Here is a 25590-nt window from a genome sequence, read left to right as displayed (position 1 = left end):
GAAATTAAGAATACAATTGAAATTGTAATATTGTGGTGGTTCATCTTATAATTCAGTCTAGAGAATGCACCAGACAGCATCTAAGACCTGCAAAAATCTAAATGTTCTAGGGGGAGGCCCCCCAGACCCTTCGTGCGTCATTTCTTCCGCGCGCATTTTTCAGGGCAATCTCTATTGGGCTCAGGGCCATCTGTAAATTATCTTAGATGGCCCACAGGGCCATCTCCCAAAATCCTTAATGTCATGCACTGATTGAGGTGTCCCAAATATACGTCAATAAAGTGGCACCTGCTAACGGGGTGGTGGATGATAGGTTTACATCTAAAAACGTATTTTTCGAACATTATTATTTTTCTTTCTTTTGTTACTTTTTTTTTTAACGGTCCGCGATCTACCCGCACCACACTCTCGATCGACTGGTTGGCGACCACTGATCTAAATGCTCTCTAGCAAACTTCAGACGGGCCTGGACATGTACTGGCTTAAGCAGGGGGACACGTCTGGCACTGCAGGATTTGAGTCCCTGGCGGCGTAGTGTGTTATTGATGCTAGCCTTTGTTACTTTGGTCACAGCTCTCTGCAGGTCATTGACTAGGTCTACCTGTGTGGTTCTGAGATTTTTGCTCACCGTTCTTGTGATCATTTTGACCCCACGGGGCGAGATCTTGCATGGAGCCCCAGATCGAGGGAGATTATCAGTGGTCTTGTATGTCTTCCATTTTCTAATAATTGCTCCCACAGTTGATTTCTTCACACCAAGCTGCTTACCTATTGCAGATTCAGTCTTCCTAGCCTGGTGCAGGTCTACAATTTTGTTTCTGGTGTCCTTTGACAGCTCTTTGGTCTTGGCCATAGTGGAGTTTGGAGTGTGACTGTTTGAGGTTGTGGACAGGTGTCTTTTATACTGATAACGAGTTCAAACAGGTGCCATTAATACAGTTAACAAGTGGAGGACAGAGGAGGCTCTTAAAGAAGAAGTTACAGGTCTGTGAGAGCCAGAAATCTTGTTTGTTTGTAGGTGACCAAATAGTTATTTTACAGAGGAATTTACCAATTAATTCATAAAAAAATCAGACAATTTGATTTCCTGGATTTTTTTCTTCTCATTTTGTCTCTCATAGTTGAGGTTTACCTAAGATGAAAATTACAGGCCTCTCATCTTTTTAAGTGGGAGAACTTGCACAATTGGTGGCTGACTAAATACTTTTTTGCCCCACTGTACATACTATTGTGTTAAGTAATCAAGTCTTCTGAACAATATGATTTGGTGCTTAGGATCGTGATGAGTGTATTTCTCACCGTGTGGTTAGACCCGCAGGCCACGTCTCGGATCACCACGTTAGGCACAGGCATGACCTGGCCATCCTTGGACTTCTCGATGAAGATGGCGACACGGCGGGCGATGAGCTCACAGTCGAACTCGATGCGCTGGGCACGAGCGATGAACTTTCCATCACTGTTGTGACCTGCAAGAGAGAGGATGACTCGAGGTTAGACTAATATTTCAAGACATAATATTATTATAATAATGTATATTATAATATATGAATAAAACCACAATGTGTGAAACTAAACTAGTCTGTGGCTGGCGGTGGGCTACCGGTAAAGGTTTTTAGTTACCTCATACACTGCTGAAAAACAATTTTATGACGAGGGGGAAAATGACAATAATTCGCATTTTGCACTAGTGGATCGTAGCCAGCCGCGTTTCTCGTTTTAATGCCATTGAACAAAACTTTTGATCAGAATAACAGCAAAAGGTGAGTATATCCCTATTTAGGGGCAATGGATGTCCACTTGCGGGAGACGACAGACAGTGGTGCGGTTAGCCAAAGTGACAATGGATGTCCACTTGCGGGAGACGACAGACAGTGGTGCGGTTAGCCAAAGTGACAGACCTAATGTTAGACCAATTTACAGGCAATGGACGTCCACTCTCGGGAGAGAGACCTCCAGCATGTGTCCCTGACATGGAGACTCTGTTTATTTCACTCATCCAGGACAGAGACCGGGGAAATCTCCTCTCTGTGGCCCCTCCAAGACCCCCAAAGGACGGACCACAGACCTCCAGCATGTGTCCCTGACATGGGCACCTCCATAACCTTGCACACCGTGAGTCCCCGGACTCCCGGACTTAAGCACTCCCCCACGGACTAAATCCAGATGTTCACACCCTACAGAACTCCATGCCCCTGGTTAACCTAAAGGGGGTGGATTTTGCGGTGCTTTACCGTCGGCACATCGGTATCCATATTCGGCCTTATTCACGGCACCACCACCCCTTCTGTGGAGGATATTCTCATGCTCCTGGTAACCCTTTAAATAGTCTGATACTGTCAGGGCTCATCACCGCACTTTACAAGCCATAAATAATGTTTAAATGGTCGGGGAAAGTGTTTTTAAACGTCTGGAAGAGAGTTGTAGCCTGTCATTTTGCAGGATATCATTTAACATGTAACCTCTCCTGGAAATGCACAGAATATGTCCATTTCCAGGAGAGGTTCCATGTTAAATTATATCCTGCAAAATGACAGGCTATAAGCCAGGAAAAAGTGTTTGAAAGGCGGGGAAAAGTTGTTTAAAATAGTCGGAAAAGTGTTTTTAAACGTCTGGAAGAGAGTTGTTGCCTGTCATTTTGCAGGATATAATTTAACATGGAACCTCTCCTGGAAATGCGCAGAGTATGTCCATTTCCAGGAGAGGTTCCATGTTAAATTATATCCTGCAAAATGACAGGCTATAAGCCAGGAAAAAGTGTTTGAAAGGCGGGGAAAAGTTGTTTAAAATAGTCGGAAAAGTGTTTTTAAACGTCTGGAAGAGAGTTGTTGCCTGTCATTTTGCAGGATATAATTTAACATGGAACCTCTCCTGGAAATGCGCAGAGTATGTCCATTTCCAGGAGAGGTTCCATGTTAAATTATATCCTGCAAAATGACAGGCTATAAGCCAGGAAAAAGTGTTTGAAAGGCGGGGAAAAGTTGTTTAAAATAGTCGGAAAAGTGTTTTTAAACGTCTGGAAGAGAGTTGTTGCCTGTCATTTTGCAGGATATAATTTAACATGGAACCTCTCCTGGAAATGCGCAGAGTATGTCCATTTCCAGGAGAGGTTCCATGTTAAATTATATCCTGCAAAATGACAGGCTATAAGCCAGGAAAAAGTGTTTGAAAGGCGGGGAAAAGTTGTTTAAAATACTCTGATACCTCCAGGGCGCATCACCGCATTTTACAAGCCAGGGAAGGTGTCGGAATCCTGGGTAAACATTGTTTAAATAGTCTGACACCTGGCACTGTATTTGCCCCTGGGAGAGGTTCCATGTTAAATTATATCCTGCAAAATGACAGGCTATAAGCCAGGAAAAAGTGTTTGAAAGGCGGGGAAAAGTTGTTTAAAATACTCTGATACCTCCAGGGCGCATCACCGCATTTTACAAGCCAGGGAAGGTGTCGGAATCCTGGGTAAACATTGTTTAAATAGTCTGACACCTGGCACTGTATTTGCCCCTGGGAGAGGTTCCATGTTAAATTATATCCTGCAAAATGACAGGCTATAAGCCAGGAAAAAGTGTTTGAAAGGCGGGGAAAAGTTGTTTAAAATACTCTGATACCTCCAGGGCGCATCACCGCATTTTACAAGCCAGGGAAGGTGTCGGAATCCTGGGTAAACATTGTTTAAATAGTCTGACACCTGGCACTGTATTTACCCCTGGGAAACTTCAAGGTTATATTCATGTTTTATTATTTATTTAATAATCACATGATTTTTACAAAAACAGTATACACAGTATACATATATACAATAATAATAATAATAATAATAATATAACAATATACATAATAAAAACATGAAAAGTGGTGAAAATGAGAAAATGTATCCGAAAATAGTGCCTCCTAATGCGGGCATGTGGACAGTAGCCACAGACTCACAGGCACACACACACATGCAGAGATCCAGGGGGCGGAGCACATGGCTTTTTTTACCCAGAAATAAGTCTATGAGAGGCGGGGAGACTCAGAGGACAGGCTGCGTCACCTCACTTTGTAACCCAGGAAAAGAGCAGGAATTCTGGCTGCGTGAGTGTTAAAAGTGCATTCATCTGTGTTAATCCGACAGCCGCAGAGGTGCTGACGCAAAGCAGGCGGAACAAATTGATTATTTGAACCAGGAATAAATGTTTGCAAGGCGGGGAAAGTGTTCCTGCAGCCCCTCCATAACGGTAATAATGATTAGAAATGATTTCCAGGGCAGAAAGCGTTTTTTAAATGTGGAAAAAAATATGTTAAACTGTTTAAAAAGCACAAAGTGATTTGAGTGCAGTTCTCATGTGTCCCCACAGGAGGGCGCGTCGTCCCAGGGAGCACAGTACATGGTGACAAGGTACGATTTATACCCTAAAATAGCATGCTAAGTGTGGGTGGATTAGTTTCAAAGCATGCACACTCTGCTCGTGTCAGACTTCCATCAAATAGACCGGGGAAAACACCTCTCATTAGCCCCTCAAAGACCACCAAAGGACGGACTAAGCAGCTCCAGCACGGCTCCCTCACATGGAGCTCAGGTTATTTCATACCTCCAGGAGAGGGACCGGGAAAACCACCTCTCTGTAGCCCCTGACAGAGCCCCAAAGGACGGACTAAGGACCTCCGGCAACAGTGGCACTTCCATAACCCCGTGCACCGTGAGACCCCGGGCCCCCGGACTTAAGCACTCCCCCACGGACTAAACCCAGATGTTCACACCCTGCAGAATCTCATGCCCCTGGTCACCTTTAAGGGGGGGTGGATTTTGCGGTGCTTTACCGTCCGAACACAAGCATCAATATTCGTCCTCCTTCACAGCAGCAGCAGCAGCAGCAGCACCTGCCCTGCTGGAGGTTCACACTTTAACTTATTTGTATTCGTTTTTTTTTGTTCCCCTCCTCTGCCTTACACATCCTCCCACGCTCGAGCACTCCTCACTCGGACTAAACCCCTCCATGCACACCGCCAGAACCAGATCCTCACGCCCCTGGTGACCTTAAAGGTGTTTGTCTTTGTTTGTTTTTGTATTCCACATAGACAGGCAGGTGTTCAGCACCACGGACAGAGCCTGCCCGCTGCTGCTGCTGCTGCTGCTGATGGAAGGTGGAACACTTTGAGTCTTTTTATTTTCTCTTTTCTCCCTGCTCCTGCACACACCTTTTGTTACCTTCCTCTGCCTTACACATCCTCCCACGCTCGAGCACTCCTCACTCGGACTAAACCCCTCCATGCACACCGCCAGAACCAGAACCTCACGACCCTGGTGACCTTAAAGGTGTTTGTCTTTGTTTGTTTTTGTATTCCACATAGACAGGCTGGGGTTCAGCACCACGCACAGAGCCTACCCGCTACCTCCAGGGCGCATCACCACATTTTACAAGCCAGGAAAGGTGCATGGATCCTGGGTAAACATTGATTAAGTGTTTTTAAATGTGTGGAACAGTGTTTTGTCACTTTCAAAACTCTCCTGTCATTGACCGGAGAATTTGGGTCGATTTTGTATTCAATCTGGCCATTAATATTCCAGTGAGACGAAGTACGTACATTGACCGGAGTGATCCCATGTTAATGTTGTCCAAATACCGGAACATTCCCTAACCCCTTGTTTTGCTACCTAAAGCTTCGTGTGGTCTGTATGTGCTTCCCCTGTCGCGAGTTCTGATCGCTCAGTGATGATCTGTGGAATCTCAGCATGTTAGCGAAGCTTGTTTATGCAGATCCGATAAGTATATTGATCGATTTATACCTACAGTTTTGTGCTAAGTGAGTTAGCATGTTTTTGCTCAGGGCTCATTTAGACCCTTCTTGTGAGACTTGTGTTTTGTTTCGGTAAAAATGGTTCGCATCATTAGTTAGCTGAGTCTCTTCCCGTTAGGAGGGTATGACACATTCAGTTTTTTTAAATATTAAGAAGCCTGATACAAAGTGTTGTGAAAAAACCCTGTTAAGACCCCGCCGGCGGGGTCTTTGGGGCTTAACAGGTTAAACTCAAACAGGCTGATCAAAAGCCTTAAAAAGTCAAAATCGGCTCCAAAGAACTGTCTTATGTAATTCTTGATGACCTCCTGATTGCAACGGCCAAAAGGCTTTCTGTCTTTGAACGTGGCAGGATTGTTGAGCTGCACAAGGCCTCTCACACTTCACACCTGCCGAGGCTGGACGCAGTCAGACGCTCGTTTTACATTTCTTAAAAGATCCTGAGGGTTACGGGACAAAAAAAGTCAAGCTGTAAACCCAAAAGCAATTCACCTGCACCAGAGTCCGGTTGTTTAGTTCACATCAGAGGCCTCAGACTGCGTTCACACCAGTCCAAACAAACCGCACCAAGGTGTTCAACGCTCAAGGGTTCGATTCGACCGGACTACACAAGACTGGTGTGATCGCAACCTTGAACTTTTGATCAGCCCGTTTGAGTTTGAATGCAGTTTTCAATAAATTGCATACTCCAATTTGAAGCTCTACTTACAACCTGGTTACGATCCACCAGTGCGAAATGGGAATTCTTGTAATTTTCCCCCCGGTCTTAAGATTTTGTTCAGGAGTGTATCTTTGACAGGCAGGTGCTATTACCAATATGTCAACTTCTGCATTAAATCTTCAAATAACTGTGCAGTGTATGCTTCCACCTTTAATAACGTCATCTGGCTGCTATCTCATAACTGCTACGGGTAGGCCTGTCGCGATAATCGATAAATTGACTTATCGTACGATAAGTAAAAATGGACTCGATAACTTTTCTGAGCTTGATAAATTGCCGTTTACATAAAGATGTGACCAGCATTTTAGCCTGGAGCGCTGTGGCTGCCAGGGGCGCTGTGAGGGGCGGGGCTGACACACAGCCAGGTCAGGACACTCCGCGTGCACGTGCAGCAGCGTAGCAGCCAAATTAATAATATAGCGACAAGCGGGAGACAACGTGTGACTTACTCGCGGGGAATTTAAAGTGAAATGGAATTGGTTACAAAACCTAACTACACATCTCGATTCTCCGGTGTGGCAGTATTTTGGATTCAAACCAAATCAACGAGGCGAACCTACGGACTTGAAGGAGCCGGGCGGTGTGTCGCATTGGTTTAAAAAAGGTAGCGACAAAAGCAGGCAATACCACGCATTTTAAACCACCTAAAACACAACCACCCCATTCCGTTTTCCCAGCTGGGAGCAAACACGGCAGCTGGAGATTGAGAGCCCCCGCCCGACAATGCAAACATGTTGGTGTTCCTTGCTCGAAAACTTAGAAAAACAGATTTGGATATGGCCTGTTGAGGCATCTGGGTCTTTGACAGTGGACTGTACACTTGACTGTTTTTTTAAGGAGGTTTTTTTTGCTTGTGAGATAATGTGTGCTCATATTTATTTATTTATTTATTTATTTATTTATTTATATATATGAGAGAGAGAGCTCTGTTTTCCAGCCTGACTATTTAATGTATTGTTTTGGTTGTGTGATTTAATTTATTTATTATAATTTAATTAATTAGTTTTATTTATTATATATAATTTATATATTTTAATATTATTTCACATTTCATTTGCAATGTTGAATGTTCAATAAAAAGTTATGTTTGAAAGGCTGTACTTGAATTATTATTATATATTATCATTATATCTAAAATGGTCTTAAAACGGTGCCGACAATATTATCGTTTATCGCAATAATTTCCAGAAAAATGTATCGTCCAACAAAATTAATTATCGTGACAGGCCTAGCTACGGGTACTGGATTTGCATTTTGTAAATTGTGTAATCTCTACTCATCTGTAATACTTTTATGGACGGTTCTTAATTAATATGAAGCTATCTTTGGCTCTGTACTTGCTGTAACGTAAATGTATTCTGATTTGTGCTAAACTTTGTAAAACTGTCATCAACTTCTGATATTGGCACAAACATCTGTCCAACTGCTCACTCAGCTACTCAAACACTCTTCACAAAGTAGCGTTAGTCCATTGTTAACGTACCCAGCTGTCCGTACTCGGGGCAGCCGAAGGAGTAAAGGTTTCCTTTGCAGTCCACCACCATGCTGAACTCAGCTCCACAGGCCACCTTCACCAGGGGTTGGCCATTGTAGGAAATCTAGAGGAGTGAGAGAGAGACTGTAAGACAATAGAGAGGGCCCTAACATGACTCCTATGAAGTATCCGAGAGGTAACTGCATTATTATAATGCATCTAAAAACACTTCTAGCTTTCCTTCTGATGCAGATTTTTATCCATGTCAGAACTGTAACAGTGAATTCCTGCCAACTCGGCCCGGTGCAGAGTATGAAGACTGACGCACTTAAGGCAGATCTAAATTTCACAGACACAAGCTCTACTCTGAAACTGTTAGCCGTCCTCACTGAGCAGAGGATTCAACTGCGCACATCTTACAGCGTCAGACGGATGTGTCCCTCACCAGGGTAATACATGTTTGGATGCTTTGAATGTATAATGATTGAATGAGAAACAGTCTAAATGCACATTTTATCTTGCATGTATATGTTTTAGCATAAGAGATGCTCTTCGGTTTTATAGCCTATTGCGACCTGTTTCTGAGGGAGATTATGAGGGAATAGTTCCCTCCGGGCCGGTGGAATTGTATTATTACTGGCCCCACCATTGTAACCACTGGCCCGGAGCATTCGTCCAAAAAAAAATCTACTTATAATGAAGAAAATGAACACATTTGTTGCAATAGTAATTTATGCACTAACTACATTACTACTTGTACTACAACATTTGAATCATCAGTTCTTCCTCATTTCCTCAATTGTTCATATTTGGTTTATTAAAAATAATGATATTGTGGTCATTGTTAAAAAATGTCAGCTATTATTATGAGTATTATTATTTGTATAATGCGCTTTCTGCCTTCCTGTCATTAGGAGTTAGAAATGTAATGGCTATGTAATAGATTAGATTAGAACCTTCATTATCCTAAACTGCTGGGACATTTCCCTAAAGCCAATACCTTTTATATTTTCTACTCTTCACTTACTTGTCAGCATAGGTCAGCATTGATGTATAGAGCTGACAGAAGACCTTGTTTATATTGGCATCATATTGAGAGGTACAGTGACGCGTCCTAAAACCAGGAAGTATAAGCTGCTGGTTTCCTCGACAAAAAGCAATGGGACTTCTCCACAGGGTTTTGGAAAATAGCTGGAAATAAGGTCTGTGGAAAACAAACCTGTTTGATAAATGCACGTTTTGTTCAGCCGGATAATCTCCACATGTCTACCCTACTTTTATAATTTTCAAATCATAAATCTAATCGATAGATTATAAAAAGGGTTTTAGGACGCGTCACTGCACTAGAAGCCAACTCCATCGATCAAGCTGGCTAAAACGTTCTCTCCCTCTTCTTCTCATACTCCCTGTCACTCTCCTTTAACTCCTCCGGTGACTTTCTTTTATTTGAAGATTGTTTTTTGCTCGGCGCTTGGCCGGTTACCGCTGGTATTAAAAACATTAATGGCGAATTGTTAGGTGGCGCGATAGTCTGTAGTGAAGGAGCGCGAGCGCGCTCACGGGAGCCTGCTCGCGCTCACGGGAGCCTGCTCGTGCTCCGCTCCGCAGCAAACAGCTATTTGCTTTTCACCCTACAACGACAACCGACTCACAAAACGCTATGTTGTAGCGTTAATAAACGAAACAATTTAACTAAATTGCAAGTCAAAATACCAATACCACAGGACAATTCTTTTTTTTTAAAGCAATATTTTTTGTGGCCTGAGCGGGCAAGTGGAAAGTACGTTATGATGGCCCGGGGTGTCTAAATAGTGCTTCCCAATTATAATGTTGAGCCCTGTGTACTATAGTGTTTTAAATGTTTCAACATTTTTATTATGAAAATGATAATGTTATACGGGACAAAACTAGAAGCTACTCGTGAAAAGGGTTTTGGACTAACAAAAAAAAAGCCTAAAAAAAAAAGAAGAATCTTTGGCAATTGTCATTCTTTCCCGTCACATTTTCTCACGATACTGAACAACAGTTTGCAGCAACAGTTCAGATTAGGGGTGGGCGATATGACGATATATATCGTCGAAACGATATTAGGTCTCCACGATATGCCTTTTCAGAGATATCATATCTATCGTGATGGTGCACCAGGGTAGGGTTTTCACGGCGGCCATTACGGCCGGTCTGGCCGTGAAGCCCCGAATGAATTGTAGGCTACGTCCTACGGCCACCATGGCCTGTGTGCCCCTGATACTGTTAAAATCTTGAAGTTGCTTTAAAAGCGTCAGAACAGTGGTTTCTGAACTGTATTATGCTGCGTTCACAACGGACGCAATGCGAATATGCTCACCCTAACCGCTGGAGTTTCACCGCGGCTGTCAGCTGTGTTTACTCCTGTCACTCAAACAGGACGCGCTGGAGAGGGGGCGGGGCTTATATCCATGTAAATACTGTGGTGGAAACCAACTACGACAAAATTAACCTATTTTACCGTGATTTAATTGTAATACACGTTTCAAAATGATGCCGAAGTAGCTAAATACTGATAACGGTTAGTAAAAACCAAGCTGTCTAGTCAGGATTTAGACAGTATTGTACTTCATTTATTGTCTTGGTTGATTCTGTTGGCTTATATTTTATCAATAAGGTATTTATATTGTTTTTCCCTTTTGAAACAGATGTTCAGTTATGTTAAAGTCTTTGATTGCACTTCAAGTCTAAAGTTTACATTTTAATTGTTTGGCACTGACTTTTCCTCATTGATGTTTTACTTAGTTTTTCCCTCTCCTTTTCATGTATATTGATGTTACATCACTGCTAGTGCTACCTAAAAGAGAAAGTTAATTTTTATACTGAGAAACTGTGCCTTGAATATTTTATTTTATTCAGCAAGAGAGTGCACTTTACTTGGTGAAGAAACCAGTGTTAACGTTTGTTGTGTAGGGTGTAGGCCTATACTTGAACACTGAGGAAGCCATATCAAAATTCCTGTTGAATTGTTCATTCAGGGATTCATTGCAGAATTAAAACCAGCTTGAAATGGTATTTTGGTCTGTTACTCCTTTTTATTTTATTTTTTGTTACCTTGTAGGTGGTTGTACTGTTAAGTAACTTGAAAAATAACCATAAAAACCGACATGAAAAAATATCGTGATAAATATCGTCTATCGTGATACTGCTTGAAAAATATTGTGATATTATATTTTTCAATATCGCCCACCCCTAGTTCAGATCATAGATTATCGAATGTGTGTGTGACGGTGTTGGCTTACCGGTGCTGGGCTAAGCACTGCATCAGTCTGGTTGCCTTGGCCGAGCTGACCAAGCTTATTCTCACCAAAAGAATATGCAGTGCCATTCTCTGAGGAGGAACAACATCAGCAAACATCAACGCTCACATTCTGTCTGCTGCTGTTCACAATATTTTTCATAGCAGTTAATCCTGAATATAACTTCTGTTGATGTCAAATATCAAACAAACACATTTTGTGTGGAATTATCACAAGTCCAGAGTATGACGGTTTTCATTCCAAGCAATGACCAATCAAAAGGAACCTGTAACAATGGTGGCTCCGCCTACCTGTGAGTGCCAGTGTGTGGTTGCGTCCACAAGCTGCAGCAACTATCACCTGATCAGCCAGGGCCTCGATCAACTTGGGAGCCTCCAGACGCTTGGTGTCTCCGTGACCCAACTGACCTTTCTCATTACGACCTGCAAATACAGAAACCAAGAGCTCTGATGGAGAACTTCTGCCAATCTACACACACACTCTGAGAAATAAACCTGTATACATATCTACATAATTACAGACCCAGCCGTGTTTGCCCGGTATAATGTCATACAGTTTATGGCTTACACCAGTGATTTTTCAACCACTCCTGCCGTGGGAAACTTCACTTTATCGGTCCGAAAATATTATTTAGTTAGTAGTAGGGATGCTCCGATTGCCAATTTTGGGGCCGATCGCCGGAATCAGTATTGGCCTGAGTGGAAGATTTAAACATCACTTCAAAATCTTCCATTTAAAGTGATGTTTAAAACTCAGTTAATGGGTTCTCATTCACTGGAACTTCCACAAACAACAATCAACTTAATTATTACATTCAAATGAAGTACATTATTCAAGTTTATATTCACTTTGGATAATAACACAGGAGAAATGAGCGGAAGCACTCTCTTTTCCTCTCTCCCCCTCTCTCTCTCTCCTGACAGCCAATCAGTATCTCATGCAGCTCACTGATCCAGTAATGAGTGAGCCGACAGTGAAGAATAAATATATTTATAATTTAGCTTGTTCCAGAGGTAGATAAAGTAGCTAAGTGTGTTAGGTCTAACTCTTGTGTGTTTCGCTCCGCTCACTGGTCCGGCGGGTGGAGCTGCAGGATTTCTGCTTCACAAACATTGCATACCGCTATTTTACTGTCTTTTTCGGACACCTTAAAATAATGGCAGACTGGTGAAGCCACTTTGCAAAGCTTGTTTTGCCGCGCACAGAGAAAAGTGTCATGTATTTTACTTCATGCGATCGGCTCTCCCGAACGGTATGTTTAGAGAGCGCTGGTCGATCGGTAGAGCGTGAGTATCGGCGGATCTCGATCGGTGGCCGATCGATCGGAGCCCGATCGATCGGAGCATCCCTAGTTAGTAGTTTAGTTATTTAGCTTCAAATAAAATCCAACAGTTCCATGGTGCTAAGCAAGCTTTAAAGTTAACTCCAAACGAAACGCTACACTTCAAAACAAGAACACTGACTATTTTGTTCTCCTGCGTGAACAAACTCAGAAATGGTTAACTTCCATGAGGAAAAAAACAAAGAGAGAGCTCTCCAAGCTACTTAGGAGCTGAACTTGTAGCCAAATCGAGAGACTTGTCTATCAATTATAGTTATATACAGGACTGTCTCAGAAAATTAGAATATTGTGATAAAGTTCTTTATTTTCTGTAATGCAATTAAAAAAACAAAAATGTCATACATTCTGGATTCATTACAAATCAACTGAAATATTGCAAGCCTTTTATTATTTTAATATTGCTGATTATGGCATACAGCTTAAGAAAACTCAAAAATCCTATCTCAAAAAATTAGAATAGTTCCTCAGACCAAGTAAAAAAAAAAGATTTATAACAGCAAAACACAATCAAACATTTGAAAATGTCCATTAATGCACTCAGTACTTGGTTGGGAATCCTTTTGCACGGATTACTGCATCAATGCGGAGTGGCATGGAGGCAATCAGCCTGTGGCATTGCTGAGGTGTTATGGATGCCCAGGATGCTTCAATAGCGGCCTTTAGCTCATTAGCATTGTTGGGTCTGGTGTCTTTCAGCTTCTTCTTCACAATACCCCACATATTCTCTATGGGGTTCAGGTCAGGGGAATTTGCAGGCCAATCGAGGACAGTAATGCCATGGTCAGTACACCAGTTACTGGTGGTTTTGGCACTGTGGGCAGGTGCCAGATCATGCTGGAAAATGAATTCCTCATCTCCATAGAGCTTTTCAGCAGACGGAAGCATGTAGTGCTCTAAAATCTCTTGGTACACAGCTGCATTTACTCTGGGCTTGATGAAACACAGTGGACCAACACCAGCAGCTGACATGGCTCCCCAAACCATCGCTGACTGTGGGAACTTCACACTGGATTTCAAGCAACTTGGATTTTGCTCCTCTCCAGCCTTTCTCCAGACTCTGGCGCCTTGACTTCCAAATGAAATACAAAACTTGCTTTCGTCTGAAAAGAGGACTTTGGACCACTGTGCAACTGTCCAGTGCTTCTTTTCCTTAGCCCAAGTCAGACGCCTCTTCCGTTGTCTTGAGTTCAGAAGTGGCTTGACCATGGGAATACGGCTATTGTAGCCCATTTCCCGGACACGTCTGTGAACAGTGACTTTTGATACCTGGACTCCGGCTTCAGTCCACTGTCTTTGAAGCTCCCCCAAATTCTGGAAGCGACTCTTCTTCACAATGCTGTTAAGGCTGCGGTCATCTCTCTTGGTTGTGCAGCGTTTCCTGCCACATTTCCCCCTTCCAACAGACTTTTTGTGGATGTGCTTTGAAACTGCACTCTGTGAACAGCTTGCTCTTTGAGAAATTTCTTTTTGTGTCTTACCCTCCTGATGGAGGGTGTCAATGACGGTCCTCTGGACAGCAGTCAGATCAGCAGTCTTCCCCATACTTGTGATTTAGTTTACTGAACCAAGCTGAGTGTTTTTCAAGGCTCAGGAAACCCTTGCAGGTGTTTCGAGTTAATTAGACGATTCAAGTGATTCGTTGAACACCCTACTAGTATACTTTTTCATGATATTCTAATATTTAGAGATAGGATATTTGAGTTTTCTTAAGCTGTATGCCATAATCAGCAATATTAAAATAATAAAAAGGCTTGCAATATTTCAGTTGATTTGTAATGAATCCAGAATGTATGACATTTTTTTTTTTTTTTTTTTTTTTTAAATTGCATTACAGAAAATAAAGAACTTTATCACAATATTCTAATTTTCTGAGACAGTCCTGTATGCTGTATTAAGCTACGATGTGTCATTAAGTCACTTTTTTGTTGTTGGTGCGACGCAGGATTTCTTTAATTATAAAAATGTACCGTTGCTCAAAATAAAAAAAACTGGCGTACAGTGTGAAGATAGTTGTGACCTGAGTGCAGCATGGTACTTACCCCAGCTCCACAGCTTGCCCTCGGTGGTCATGAGCAGACTGTGTGCAGCGCAGGGCCCAGCCACCACACAGCTCACCTGGACATCACTCAGGCAGCCGTAGCGGTGAGGACCCCACAGATTCTGGCCCAGGTTACGAAAAGCAGCTGGAAACACAAACCACACATCAAAACATGATGAAATCAATTATTTTACACACACACACACACACACAGGCCTGTCACGATAATTAATTTTGTTGGACGATACATTTTTCTGGAAATTATTGCGATAAACGATAATATTGTCGGCACCGTTTTAAGACATAATGATAATATATAATAATAATTCAAGTACATCCTTTCAAACATAACTTTTTATTGAACATTCAACATTGCAAATGAAATGTGAAATAATATTAAAATATATAAATTATATATAATAAATAAAACAAATTAATTAAATTATAATAAATTAATTAAATCACACAACCAAAACAATAAATTTAATTATCAGGCTGGAAAACAGAGCTCTCTCTCATATATATATATATAAATAAATATGAGCACACATTATCTCACAAGCAAAAAAAACCTCCTTAAAACAACAGTCAAGTGTACAGTCCACTGTCAAAGACCCAGATGCCTCAACAGGCCATATCCAAATCTGTTTTTCTAAGTTTTCGAGCAAGGAACACCAACATGTTTGCATTGTCGGGCGGGGCCTCTCCATCTCCAGCTGCCGTGTTTGCTCCCAGCTGGAAAAACGGAATGGGGTGGTTGTGTTTTAGGTGGTTTAAAATGCGTGGTATTGCCTACTTTTGTCGCTACCTTTTTTAAACCAATGCAACACACCGCCCGGCTCATTCAAGTCCGTAGGTTCGCCTCGTTGATTTGGTTTGAATCCAAAATACTGCCACACCGGAGAATCGAGATGTGTAGTTAGGTTTTGTAACCAATTCCATTTCACTTTAAATTCCCCGCGAGTAAGTCACACGTTGTCTCCCGCTTGTCGCTATATTATTAATTTGGCTGCTACGCTGCTGCACGTGCACGCGGAGTGTCCTGACCTGGCTGTGTGTCAGCCCCGCCCCTCACAGCGCGCCTGGCAGCCACAGCGCTCCAGGCTAAAATGCTGGTCACATCTTTATGTAAACGGCAATTTATCGAGCTCAGAAAAGTTATCGAGTCCATTCTTATTTATCGTACGATAAGTCAATTTATCGATTATCGCGACAGGCGCACACACACACACACACACACACACACACACACACACACACACAATTGTTCAGGAAAGTGGGTATAGAGTAGACATGTAGAACTAGATAAGCTTATGATAAGCCAGCCTTGTCTACTTATTAGGAAAAGTGGGAGGTTCTTTTAATGAACAGTAGCTTCTCTGCTTTATCAGCCATAAGTCTGTTCCTCTTCTCATCAAGCACATGAGAGGCAGCACTGAACAGTCTCTCGCTGTCAGTGCTTTTGATTTGATCTTACTCCGCATATTTTTCCGGGTGTTTTGATTTCAAGTGGTGGAGTAATCCCGAAGTGGTGAAAGTCTTTGCAGTTACACCCCCTCGAGAAATGTCAGCTGAAAACGTTTTACAAATCGCAATAATTTTCGGCGGCCGAATATTCGGTGCCTCCCTAAAAAATATCCTTTAATACAGGAGATAAAAAAATGCATAAATAAATGTTAAGGTAAAATAAGATGTGAATGAAAAATAAAATAAGTTACATTCATTTGTTATTGGCTATGGTAGGTAATTGGTTATGTTCACATACTTATTTGATTACATCCACTTGTCTAAGATGACAACAGAGACTTTCGACCCAAAATCAGCTGTTGACTTGTGGATGCAAGCAGCTAATCGCAGACTCAACCAGAGAGAAAGTAGTAGGCCTACATCATCAGCTACCATGTCTGACAGAGAGGAGAACAGTCAGGAGGGTAGTGATCACAGCTTGTAGGATTACTGATTACACGGTAGTCTGCTCCCGCTGCGCTCCCGCTCACGGGGGCCTGCTCCCGCTCGCGGGAGCCTGCTCGCGCTGCGTTCCCGCTCGCGGGAGCCTGCTCGCGCTGCGTTCCCGCTCGCGGGAGCCTGCTCGCGCTGCGTTCCCGCTCGCGGGAGCCTGCTCGCGCTGCGTTCCCGCTCGCGGGAGCCTGCTCGCGCTGCGTTCCCGCTCGCGGGAGCCTGCTCGCGCTGCGTTCCCGCTCGCGGGAGCCTGCTCGCGCAGCGTTCCCGCTCGCGGGAGCCTGCTCGCGCAGCGTTCCCGCTCGCGGGAGCCTGCTCGCGCTGCGTTCCGGCTCGCGGGAGCCTGCTCGCGCTGCATTCCGCAGCAAACAGCCGTTTGCTTTTCACCCAACAACGAAAAGCGACTCACGAAACGCTATGGTGTAGCGCTAATAAACAAAACAATTTAACAAAATTGCTAGTCAAAATACCAATACCACAGGAAACATTTTTTTTTTAAACAATATTTTTTGTGGCCCGAGCGGGCAAGTGGAAAGTACGTTATGCTGGCCCGGGGTGTCTAAATAGTGCTTCCGGGCCAGCGGGCCATTTATAATGTCGAGCCCTGCAATAGTACAGTGGTGTCATAGTTAATCTGTTACTTGAACAAAGTTAGATCACCCACAGTCTCCATTCTTTTCAGGACAAGCTGCTCTCACACTTCCACTAGAAGTACCAACATACCAAACTAAACATTTATATTAAAGTTCACAAATAATTATTTGAATGTTTTTGGTACTTTGGCAGTCGCAGCATCTAACCCATCTCCAAATGGTCTTTGTCTATGCAGCTGCTCACCCCACCCCTCTACTTTAGTCTCAACAAAGCAGATTTATCAGTATGGCCCAGAGTGGAGAGAAAGGATGGAACCAGGCAGAGAAGAGCGCGCCCCAGGCATCAGCTGGACTGTTGGGGGGGTTACGGGGACACAATATGCATGCATATGAAAGAACATTACTGTCACAATCAATTCATGAGATCTTACTGTCTTTAACCCATTTGTGGCATGTGCCAAGCAATCTGAAACAAAGAGACATGTACACCTAGCATATAGTCATCCCTTATTTCATCCAGTGCCGCAAATACACTGGATCGAAAATGTATTGATTCTGTGTGGCTGTACAGCATCACACATTATAGCTGAGTGAGGGGTCAAGTAGATAACAGAGTCAATGCTAATGCTTACATTTAATATCACTACACTGCATCCCAACGAACAGAGGACCACATTCAGATCATACAGGGTGGTTAGAGTTATTTTTTCGTAACGTTCAGTCCAAGATTCATTAAAGCAACTCTTCATTCAGTTGAAGATACACCTTTTTTTCTGAGACGGAGACAGTCAAGGGAAAGCGCTGAAGTACGGAGATGGTGAGCTCAGCATGAAGACAGGAAGCAAAGGATCTGGCCAAAGTTTAAAATACTCTTACAAAGTTCACCATTTGCCCCCAGACATAAAAAAACTGTTCAAATTGTGTTCTGTTTTACTACCGCATGGTACAGCTCAGCATGGTAACGGTCACATTTCTCTATTTTGTTTTCTACAGCAGGTAGTCTACCCCGAGAGGGAGTACAGCGTTACTCACGAGACAAACGTTGAATCCTTTAAATCAGTGACCAAACAGAGGAAAGGCTGTACTGACAGCATTTTTTCTAAATCTGGGTTCAACAAAACTTGAATGATATTGCTTGAAGGTGAATTGGCTATTTGAAAATTGCCTAGAGCATACCACAGGTATGTGTACTACTATAGACCCAATCAACTATTTGATATAGATATACATTGAAATGCTCTACCTTGTTGTTTAGGCACCTCCTTTCTTCCAATCAAATCCCAGTTGGTTGCTCCAAAGACCAGCAGTTGACCTTTTATCTTTGAGCAATCAAGTTTCTGTGGAAAGGACAAATGAAAGTCAATAACAGAACAACCTCATGCAGCTGCCTAAACTCAGATGGCAAAGCAACTGTATCTAAATGACAGCACGTGAGATTTCATTAATGAAACATTCTGGGATTTGGAAAATGTTACTTTGCTCATCCTGATTACAATGTTTATGGACATTATTTCCATCCATTTATGTTCCTGAAATCTAAACCAATTATAGTTGAAATATATGATTTCATTTATCAATGAAGAGCAAGTAACTGACCTTCTACAATCATATATAAAATAGTCCATCCTTGTAGACAAACATAAGATAGCTTTAATAAGAACTCTTCCTGCAGAGGTATCCGCTTTTATCCGAAAGCAAATAAAGGATAAATCACTTAAGATTTCATGCCAAGGGTCAGAATGTCAAACATAATAAAAACACTAATAGGCCTACATGTGCAGAATATTAAAAGCAATATTATGAGGTACTCATTCTTAAAGTATCATGAATATTGAATGAGAATGCAATGTTTGGTTGTTAACAACTTATTTTCTCCAACAGGAATGGACATACTTAAATTGGTTAAATATGTGTAACATACATGTTTAAATTGAAATGTAATGCTGCCCTCCTCTAGTTTTCAGGAAGTGCATCAAACCTACTATTTTCTCTTTGACGTCATCTGCCACAGTGACAGGCTGCAGGCCGGACTTAGCAGGCTTGCCAGGTTTCTTGTTGTTCTCCTGTTCGAAGTCAAAGTCCTCATCACTGCTGAAGTCTCTCTCTTTCCTCTTGCCGCTGGTCCGCTTCTTTTTCACCCCACCATTCCCTGAGACATCTGTCACCTTCTTACGGGGCATTTTGTTATCTGAAGCTGGTTTTGGGAAAGACACAGGGGTTTTAGATTATATAGAGTAATAGTAACAAACATAATTAATGTCTACAAAAAAGTATTCATGTTGGAAAAATGGAACAACAATGTGAGACAATGAAACAAGTGGTTTTGTCTCTGATATGTCAACATCTAGACGTTCCACATGTACACAAAGAAAGAGGTAATATTACATAAATTGATTTGAAATAAATAACATTCAGTCTATTCCTTTTTGTTAAATTAACTTTACAAACAAGACCACAGTTCTGAATAAATGCTCCTAACATGCACACACGCGCGCGCACCTAAAAGAGTAACTATTCTGTGTGTCTTTAAATAGACTAACGTTCAAATGAGCAGGTTTACTTTATTTACATGATCCAAGTAGCCATTGTAACCTCAATTTTTAAGAACCCGTCATAAGAATGGAGATGTTGGTACATTTTGTCAAAATGTAATTCGCTGTCTAATGAAAAGCTAGTGTAAACTATCGGAAGGATAGAAAAGCCCACAGCAAACTAAAACATCCACCGGTGACCGTCTGCTAGCTAGTGTTAGCTGCTAGCTTCATTAAGCTAAGCTGCTAACCACTGACGTTCTTTGTTCACATAATGGTTGGGTAGCAAGCTACGTTAGCTGGCGTGCTAACGTAGAACATGGGAAGTTAGTAAGTTAGCGGCTAGACAAACAAGCTAGGCAAAGGTTGTCTGCTATAGAAACATAGCCGTTTCTTAAAAACACACACTGAAATTAAAGTGTTTAAAATGTGCAGTGGAGTGATAGGCTTCATTAAGCTAACATCACCTCGCCACTGTAAGCTAACAGGCACTCTCAATAAAGATATGGAAACTAACGTTACAAGAAATGATGCTACAACACAAACTTTTTCAATATATTCTAAAACACGTTTTAACTTTAGCGTACGTTCAATCTCTTCGACTTCGACAAAACATGTTATTTGTAAATTACATAAAGCTAAGAATAAATATATGTACCGGTGATTTCCTGATTCAGCAGCTCTCTACCCGTCTCCGGTTTGATTGATTTGAACAAAAGAAGCTGCAGTCTGCTTTCACACCACGTGGTTTGCATTAAGTATTCACACAGGAAACCAAGCACTCACCAATTATTGCAGCTGGACCCAGAAATAATCAGGGAGTGATCACAACTGTCACAGAGCGCAAAAGTGAACTGAACTATCATAGACAAGATTCTGAAAAAGTTTTGGCCATTGAAAACAATTATTATTGAGTAACAACCACTGGCATAAAAAAGGAACACAACTTGGAACAAAAAGAATGTGACAACAACACTGTTCAGCTTTCGATCATGCACTCTCTGTGTCCACAAGTTGGAATCATTATTATAGAAGAAACCTTTTGCATTCCAGTGTATTTTATTAGTCAAAGTTTTAACATAATTATATATTTAGATCTGTTCGATGAATGTTCAAAATAATAATACGCTTAGTGTACATTTGTAAAAACCTTACATTTATTCTAAATTAAAAAGTATATATTTTCAACTTGTCTTATGGTTTCACTTACCCGTCTCAAGAAAGTGAAATTATTCAATAGTTCACAAAAGATTAGAAAAAAGTTGCATTTTATAATTGTATTTGCATTTCTTTATCTAACCTGCTTCTCAACGTTATAAAAGATGCACCTCAGTGGAGCTACAGTATCTTCACGCAAATGCATGTTAACTGATGAATTTTCAAATTGTACATATCGAAGTTGCCATTGTGTGAAGCTGGTTACGTTATTACATTGACCACCACACCCCCGAGCCAAAAGAAAGGACGTATTATTGGCTTCCCCTTATTTTTTACCCACGCCACGCTACTGGAGGTAAGGCGTGTGTTGAAGGAATTACATTTTCCAGACAGTTGCACACTTCTCAGCTAGTTGCAAATAACCAACATGAAACTTATCATTTCCCTTTTCTACCACAGACAAACCATTTCATCCTCATCAATTCTGAATTACAATCTGCCTCAGTGCATGGTTTCCTGAGCACTGGAAGAGGCGTTTGTAGCAGGATGTGACTTCTTAAATCTGAAATCATTCTGTCGATCTGAACTTGTTTGGTCATGTATGTTCTCTGGAAAAAAATACCCAATGATCTGAGAACTTTGTCAACAGTCAAAAGTAAGCTGAAAACTATTATTTGGTTGTGTTTTTTCATATATATTTTTTAACATAATGTATTTTAACTTTTATTATTTTAATTATTAAATGTAATTGGTCTGATTCAATTGATCACCAATTAATCCCACAGACTGTCAATCATTTGATGTCACTTTATTTCCCGGACGTTTCACTTCTCAGATCCTCATCAGAAAAAAATACATACAGGCAAATAGTATGGAGCTATTTCAGGGTCATAAGTTTTGATCATTCAAAAAAATGCAATTTATTTGAAAGTTCAAGTTTTTATCCTGAACTTTAAAAAATACAATGATGTATTCAAAATGAAAATAAGTATTTGAAATCATTTTTCAGGTTGAATATTATTTTGATTCAGTTCAGCAATTTTTTTGAATAAAATATTTATTTTCAGATTTCCCTTTTATACATATTTTGATATTTGAATCCTTATTTTTTTGAGTTGCAGATTTTTCGTTTTCAGATTCAAAACAATTATTTTTTCAGTTTCAAATCTTGTTTTTTCAGGTTTCACATTGCTTTTCACCTTCAGATCGTTTTTCACTTTCAGACCTTTTTTTTTGCTTTCAGGCCTTTTTTTTCGCTTTCAAACTTTTGGCCCTGATGTTTCCTGGGGGGCGGAGCTTACCAAAGTGTAGTTTGGCATCCTGAGACAAGCGAAACCTGCGCAGACCTGCGCAATTGCGATCAACGTCCTGCTAGTGCGTTGCATGTTGGTTAGTAATTTTGTCCGACTTGCTCTGGAGTCTCGCCTGTCACTACCATGGATGTATAATAAGAACTGGATACAGTGTGGGAGGCGGGGCCTCATTCATTCCTATGAGAGTTGCTCATTGGCGCATGATGATAAAATGGCCCAACTTTTGAGAGAGCGAAACGTCACAGATTACCCGGCATGCCTGAGAAGTACCCGTATGTGCGCTCATAGCGCATGCGCAACTTTAACCAAAATGCTCGTTCACATCAAGCACGTCAATTTGCGTACACGTAACATCACCGCACGTTCATGACAGCATGGTAATGATTTGTTATTATATGACACAGACACACACACACACACACACACACACACACACACACACACACACACACACACACACACACACACACACACACACACACACACACACACACACACACACTCTGATTTGATATTAACGAAGCGCCATTTAGCAGCTAGCGGCTAGCTAGTAATTATGCTAATGTAACATCAATCGTTATGTACTTATATTACACTGTAACAGTATCTAGTGATATCCAAGCAACAGAGCTTCATTTAGCATGAAATAATTATTGCACTGTATATATGTCTTAGTGCAAAAAGAAGCTACAGGGACGTTAATCTAACGTCGGTAATATTAACTTTATTTAATACAACATTTACGGTACAAGATTTAATCATACAGCCCATGTAGTATAATAATGAATTACAGCAAACATGTGCACAAATCCATTATTACAGCTCTGTGGGATGGCAGTAATGGACGATATGGGTCCGTTCTTATTGTGCATCCATGGGTAAAGATAAACGCAACTCACATTGGTTTCTCATACAGCATCTCTGTAAACTACGTGTATTCACTGAATTTCACTCTCTGCCTCTAACGGCTCTTTTAGCTCCAATAGCTCCAGCCCCCACCCTCCTTGTGAGCACAGTGTGCTCTGATTGGTCGGGACCATGCTGAACACCTAACATGAACGTGCAGGCGGCGCGGTCCCGTGGGTTAGATGCACGTTCATAATGCAGAGGGAAATAACTCTCAGAATAACGTTATTAGCACATTTTTACAACTTGAGGAACTAATGTTTTTAATAAGGGCTATTGAAGTGTTCATACTGGGTAGTTTATTTAGTTTTAAAAAAATTATCCAACGATTTACAGACCACTCTTTCCCCATGTAAGTCAATGGGAAAAAGTGTTTCCGGGCCTGGCAACCAAACAGAAGTGTAGTACCGCCGTTTGGCCACCACGAATATTTTCATCTGAGTCCGGTGCACTTCCTGGGGACTTGATATTTTCGTCTGAGTCCGGCGCACTTCCTGGGGGCTTGAGCTAGACCCTTCTCGAAGTCGGACAGCTCGGAGTCGGCTTCTTCTTCTTCTTCTTCTTCTTCTTCTTCTTCTTCTTCTTCTTCTTCTTCTTCTTCTCTCGGTTTTTTGGCGGATTGCAAACAACTTTAGGTGTTTGAGCTCGTCTCAAACAAGCTGCGGCTCGCCTCGAACGTAGACGAGAATAGCCGATCGCAGCCGGAGGAGGTCTCAAAAAGCTCGCCTGAAGTCGGACAGCTCGGAGTCGGCTTCTTCTTCTTCTTCTTCTTCTCTCGGTTTTTCGCCTAACAGAGCTAAACCTGTACAAATGAACTCTAGAGAAGTCATCTGCCACAACTGCTTTGGTGTGGGGCACATACAGGACTGTCTCAGAAAATTAGAATATTGTGATAAAGTTCTTTATTTTCTGTAATGCAATTAAAAAAACAAAAATGTCATACATTCTGGATTCATTACAAATCAACTGAAATATTGCAAGCCTTTTATTATTTTAATATTGCTGATTATGGCATACAGCTTAAGAAAACTCAAAAATCCTATCTCAAAAAATTAGAATAGTTCCTCAGACCAAGTAAAAAAAAAAGATTTATAACAGCAAAACACAATCAAACATTTGAAAATCTCCATTAATGCACTCAGTACTTGGTTGGGAATCCTTTTGCACGGATTACTGCATCAATGCGGCGTGGCATGGAGGCAATCAGCCTGTGGCATTGCTGAGGTGTTATAGATGCCCAGGATGCTTCAATAGCGGCCTTTAGCTCATTAGCATTGTTGGGTCTGGTGTCTTTCAGCTTCTTCTTCACAATACCCCACATATTCTCTATGGGGTTCAGGTCAGAGGAATTTGCAGGCCAATCGAGGACAGTAATGCCATGGTCAGTACACCAGTTACTGGTGGTTTTGGCACTGTGGGCAGGTGCCAGATCATGCTGGAAAATGAATTCCTCATCTCCATAGAGCTTTTCAGCAGACGGAAGCATGTAGTGCTCTAAAATCTCTTGGTACACAGCTGCATTTACTCTGGGCTTGATGAAACACAGTGGACCAACACCAGCAGCTGACATGGCTCCCCAAACCATCGCTGACTGTGGGAACTTCACACTGGATTTCAAGCAACTTGGATTTTGCTCCTCTCCAGCCTTTCTCCAGACTCTGGCGCCTTGACTTCAAAATGAAATACAAAACTTGCTTTCGTCTGAAAAGAGGACTTTGGACCACTGTGCAACTGTCCAGTGCTTCTTTTCCTTAGCCCAAGTCAGACGCCTCTTCCGTTGTCTTGAGTTCAGAAGTGGCTTGACCATGGGAATACGGCTATTGTAGCCCATTTCCCGGACACGTCTGTGAACAGTGACTTTTGATACCTGGACTCCAGCTTCAGTCCACTGTCTTTGAAGCTCCCCCAAATTCTGGAAGCGACTCTTCTTCACAATGCTGTTAAGGCTGCGGTCATCTCTCTTGGTTGTGCAGCGTTTCCTGCCACATTTCCCCCTTCCAACAGACTTTTTGTGGATGTGCTTTGAAACTGCACTCTGTGAACAGCTTGCTCTTTGAGAAATTTCTTTTTGTGTCTTACCCTCCTGATGGAGGGTGTCAATGACGGTCCTCTGGACAGCAGTCAGATCAGCAGTCTTCCCCATACTTGTGATTTAGTTTACTGAACCAAGCTGAGTGTTTTTCAAGGCTCAGGAAACCCTTGCAGGTGTTTCGAGTTAATTAGACGATTCAAGTGATTCGTTGAACACCCTACTAGTATACTTTTTCATGATATTCTAATATTTAGAGATAGGATATTTGAGTTTTCTTAAGCTGTATGCCATAATCAGCAATATTAAAATAATAAAAGGCTTGCAATATTTCAGTTGATTTGTAATGAATCCAGAATGTATGACATTTTTGTTTTTTTAATTGCATTACAGAAAATAAAGAACTTTATCACAATATTCTAATTTTCTGAGACAGTCCTGTACAAAGGAGCTGTCCCTCTTTCCGA

The 25590-nt window shown here is 41.7% G+C and overlaps 2 protein-coding genes across 3 annotated transcripts in view; one reads left to right on the top strand and one right to left on the bottom strand.

Moving 5' to 3' along the window:
* rcc2 (regulator of chromosome condensation 2) overlaps positions 1 to 20643 on the bottom strand; it is a 28109-nt gene extending 7466 nt beyond the window's left edge. The window contains exons 1-8 of one of the 2 annotated variants that reach the window (XM_079674581.1): positions 20504 to 20643; positions 19169 to 19380; positions 18430 to 18523; positions 14636 to 14779; positions 11545 to 11676; positions 11237 to 11325; positions 7980 to 8094; positions 1300 to 1466 (exon numbers count right to left, since the gene is read on the bottom strand). In XM_079674581.1, the coding sequence (XP_079530707.1) occupies positions 1300 to 1466; positions 7980 to 8094; positions 11237 to 11325; positions 11545 to 11676; positions 14636 to 14779; positions 18430 to 18523; positions 19169 to 19366 (939 nt within the window). In that variant the 5' untranslated portion in view covers positions 19367 to 19380; positions 20504 to 20643. Of the gene's footprint in view, positions 1 to 1299; positions 1467 to 7979; positions 8095 to 11236; positions 11326 to 11544; positions 11677 to 14635; positions 14780 to 18429; positions 18524 to 19168; positions 19381 to 20375 lie in introns of both variants that reach the window. The other variant, XM_079674580.1, reaches the window with a different exon arrangement.
* The window catches only part of LOC307035371 (uncharacterized protein), a 33973-nt gene continuing 9807 nt past the window's right edge, over positions 1425 to 25590 (top strand). The window contains exons 1-3 of the mRNA XM_079674583.1: positions 1425 to 1490; positions 4335 to 4375; positions 5329 to 5423. Coding sequence (XP_079530709.1) covers positions 1481 to 1490; positions 4335 to 4375; positions 5329 to 5423 — 146 coding nt within the window. The 5' untranslated portion in view covers positions 1425 to 1480. The remainder of the gene's footprint in view (positions 1491 to 4334; positions 4376 to 5328; positions 5424 to 25590) is intronic.

Source organism: Notothenia rossii (genome assembly GCF_949606895.1).
Source record: "Notothenia rossii genome assembly, chromosome: 4".
Lineage (NCBI taxonomy): Eukaryota > Metazoa > Chordata > Actinopteri > Perciformes > Nototheniidae > Notothenia > Notothenia rossii.
Note: the sequence above shows the minus strand (reverse complement) of the source record. Positions and strands in the feature narration are given on the sequence as shown.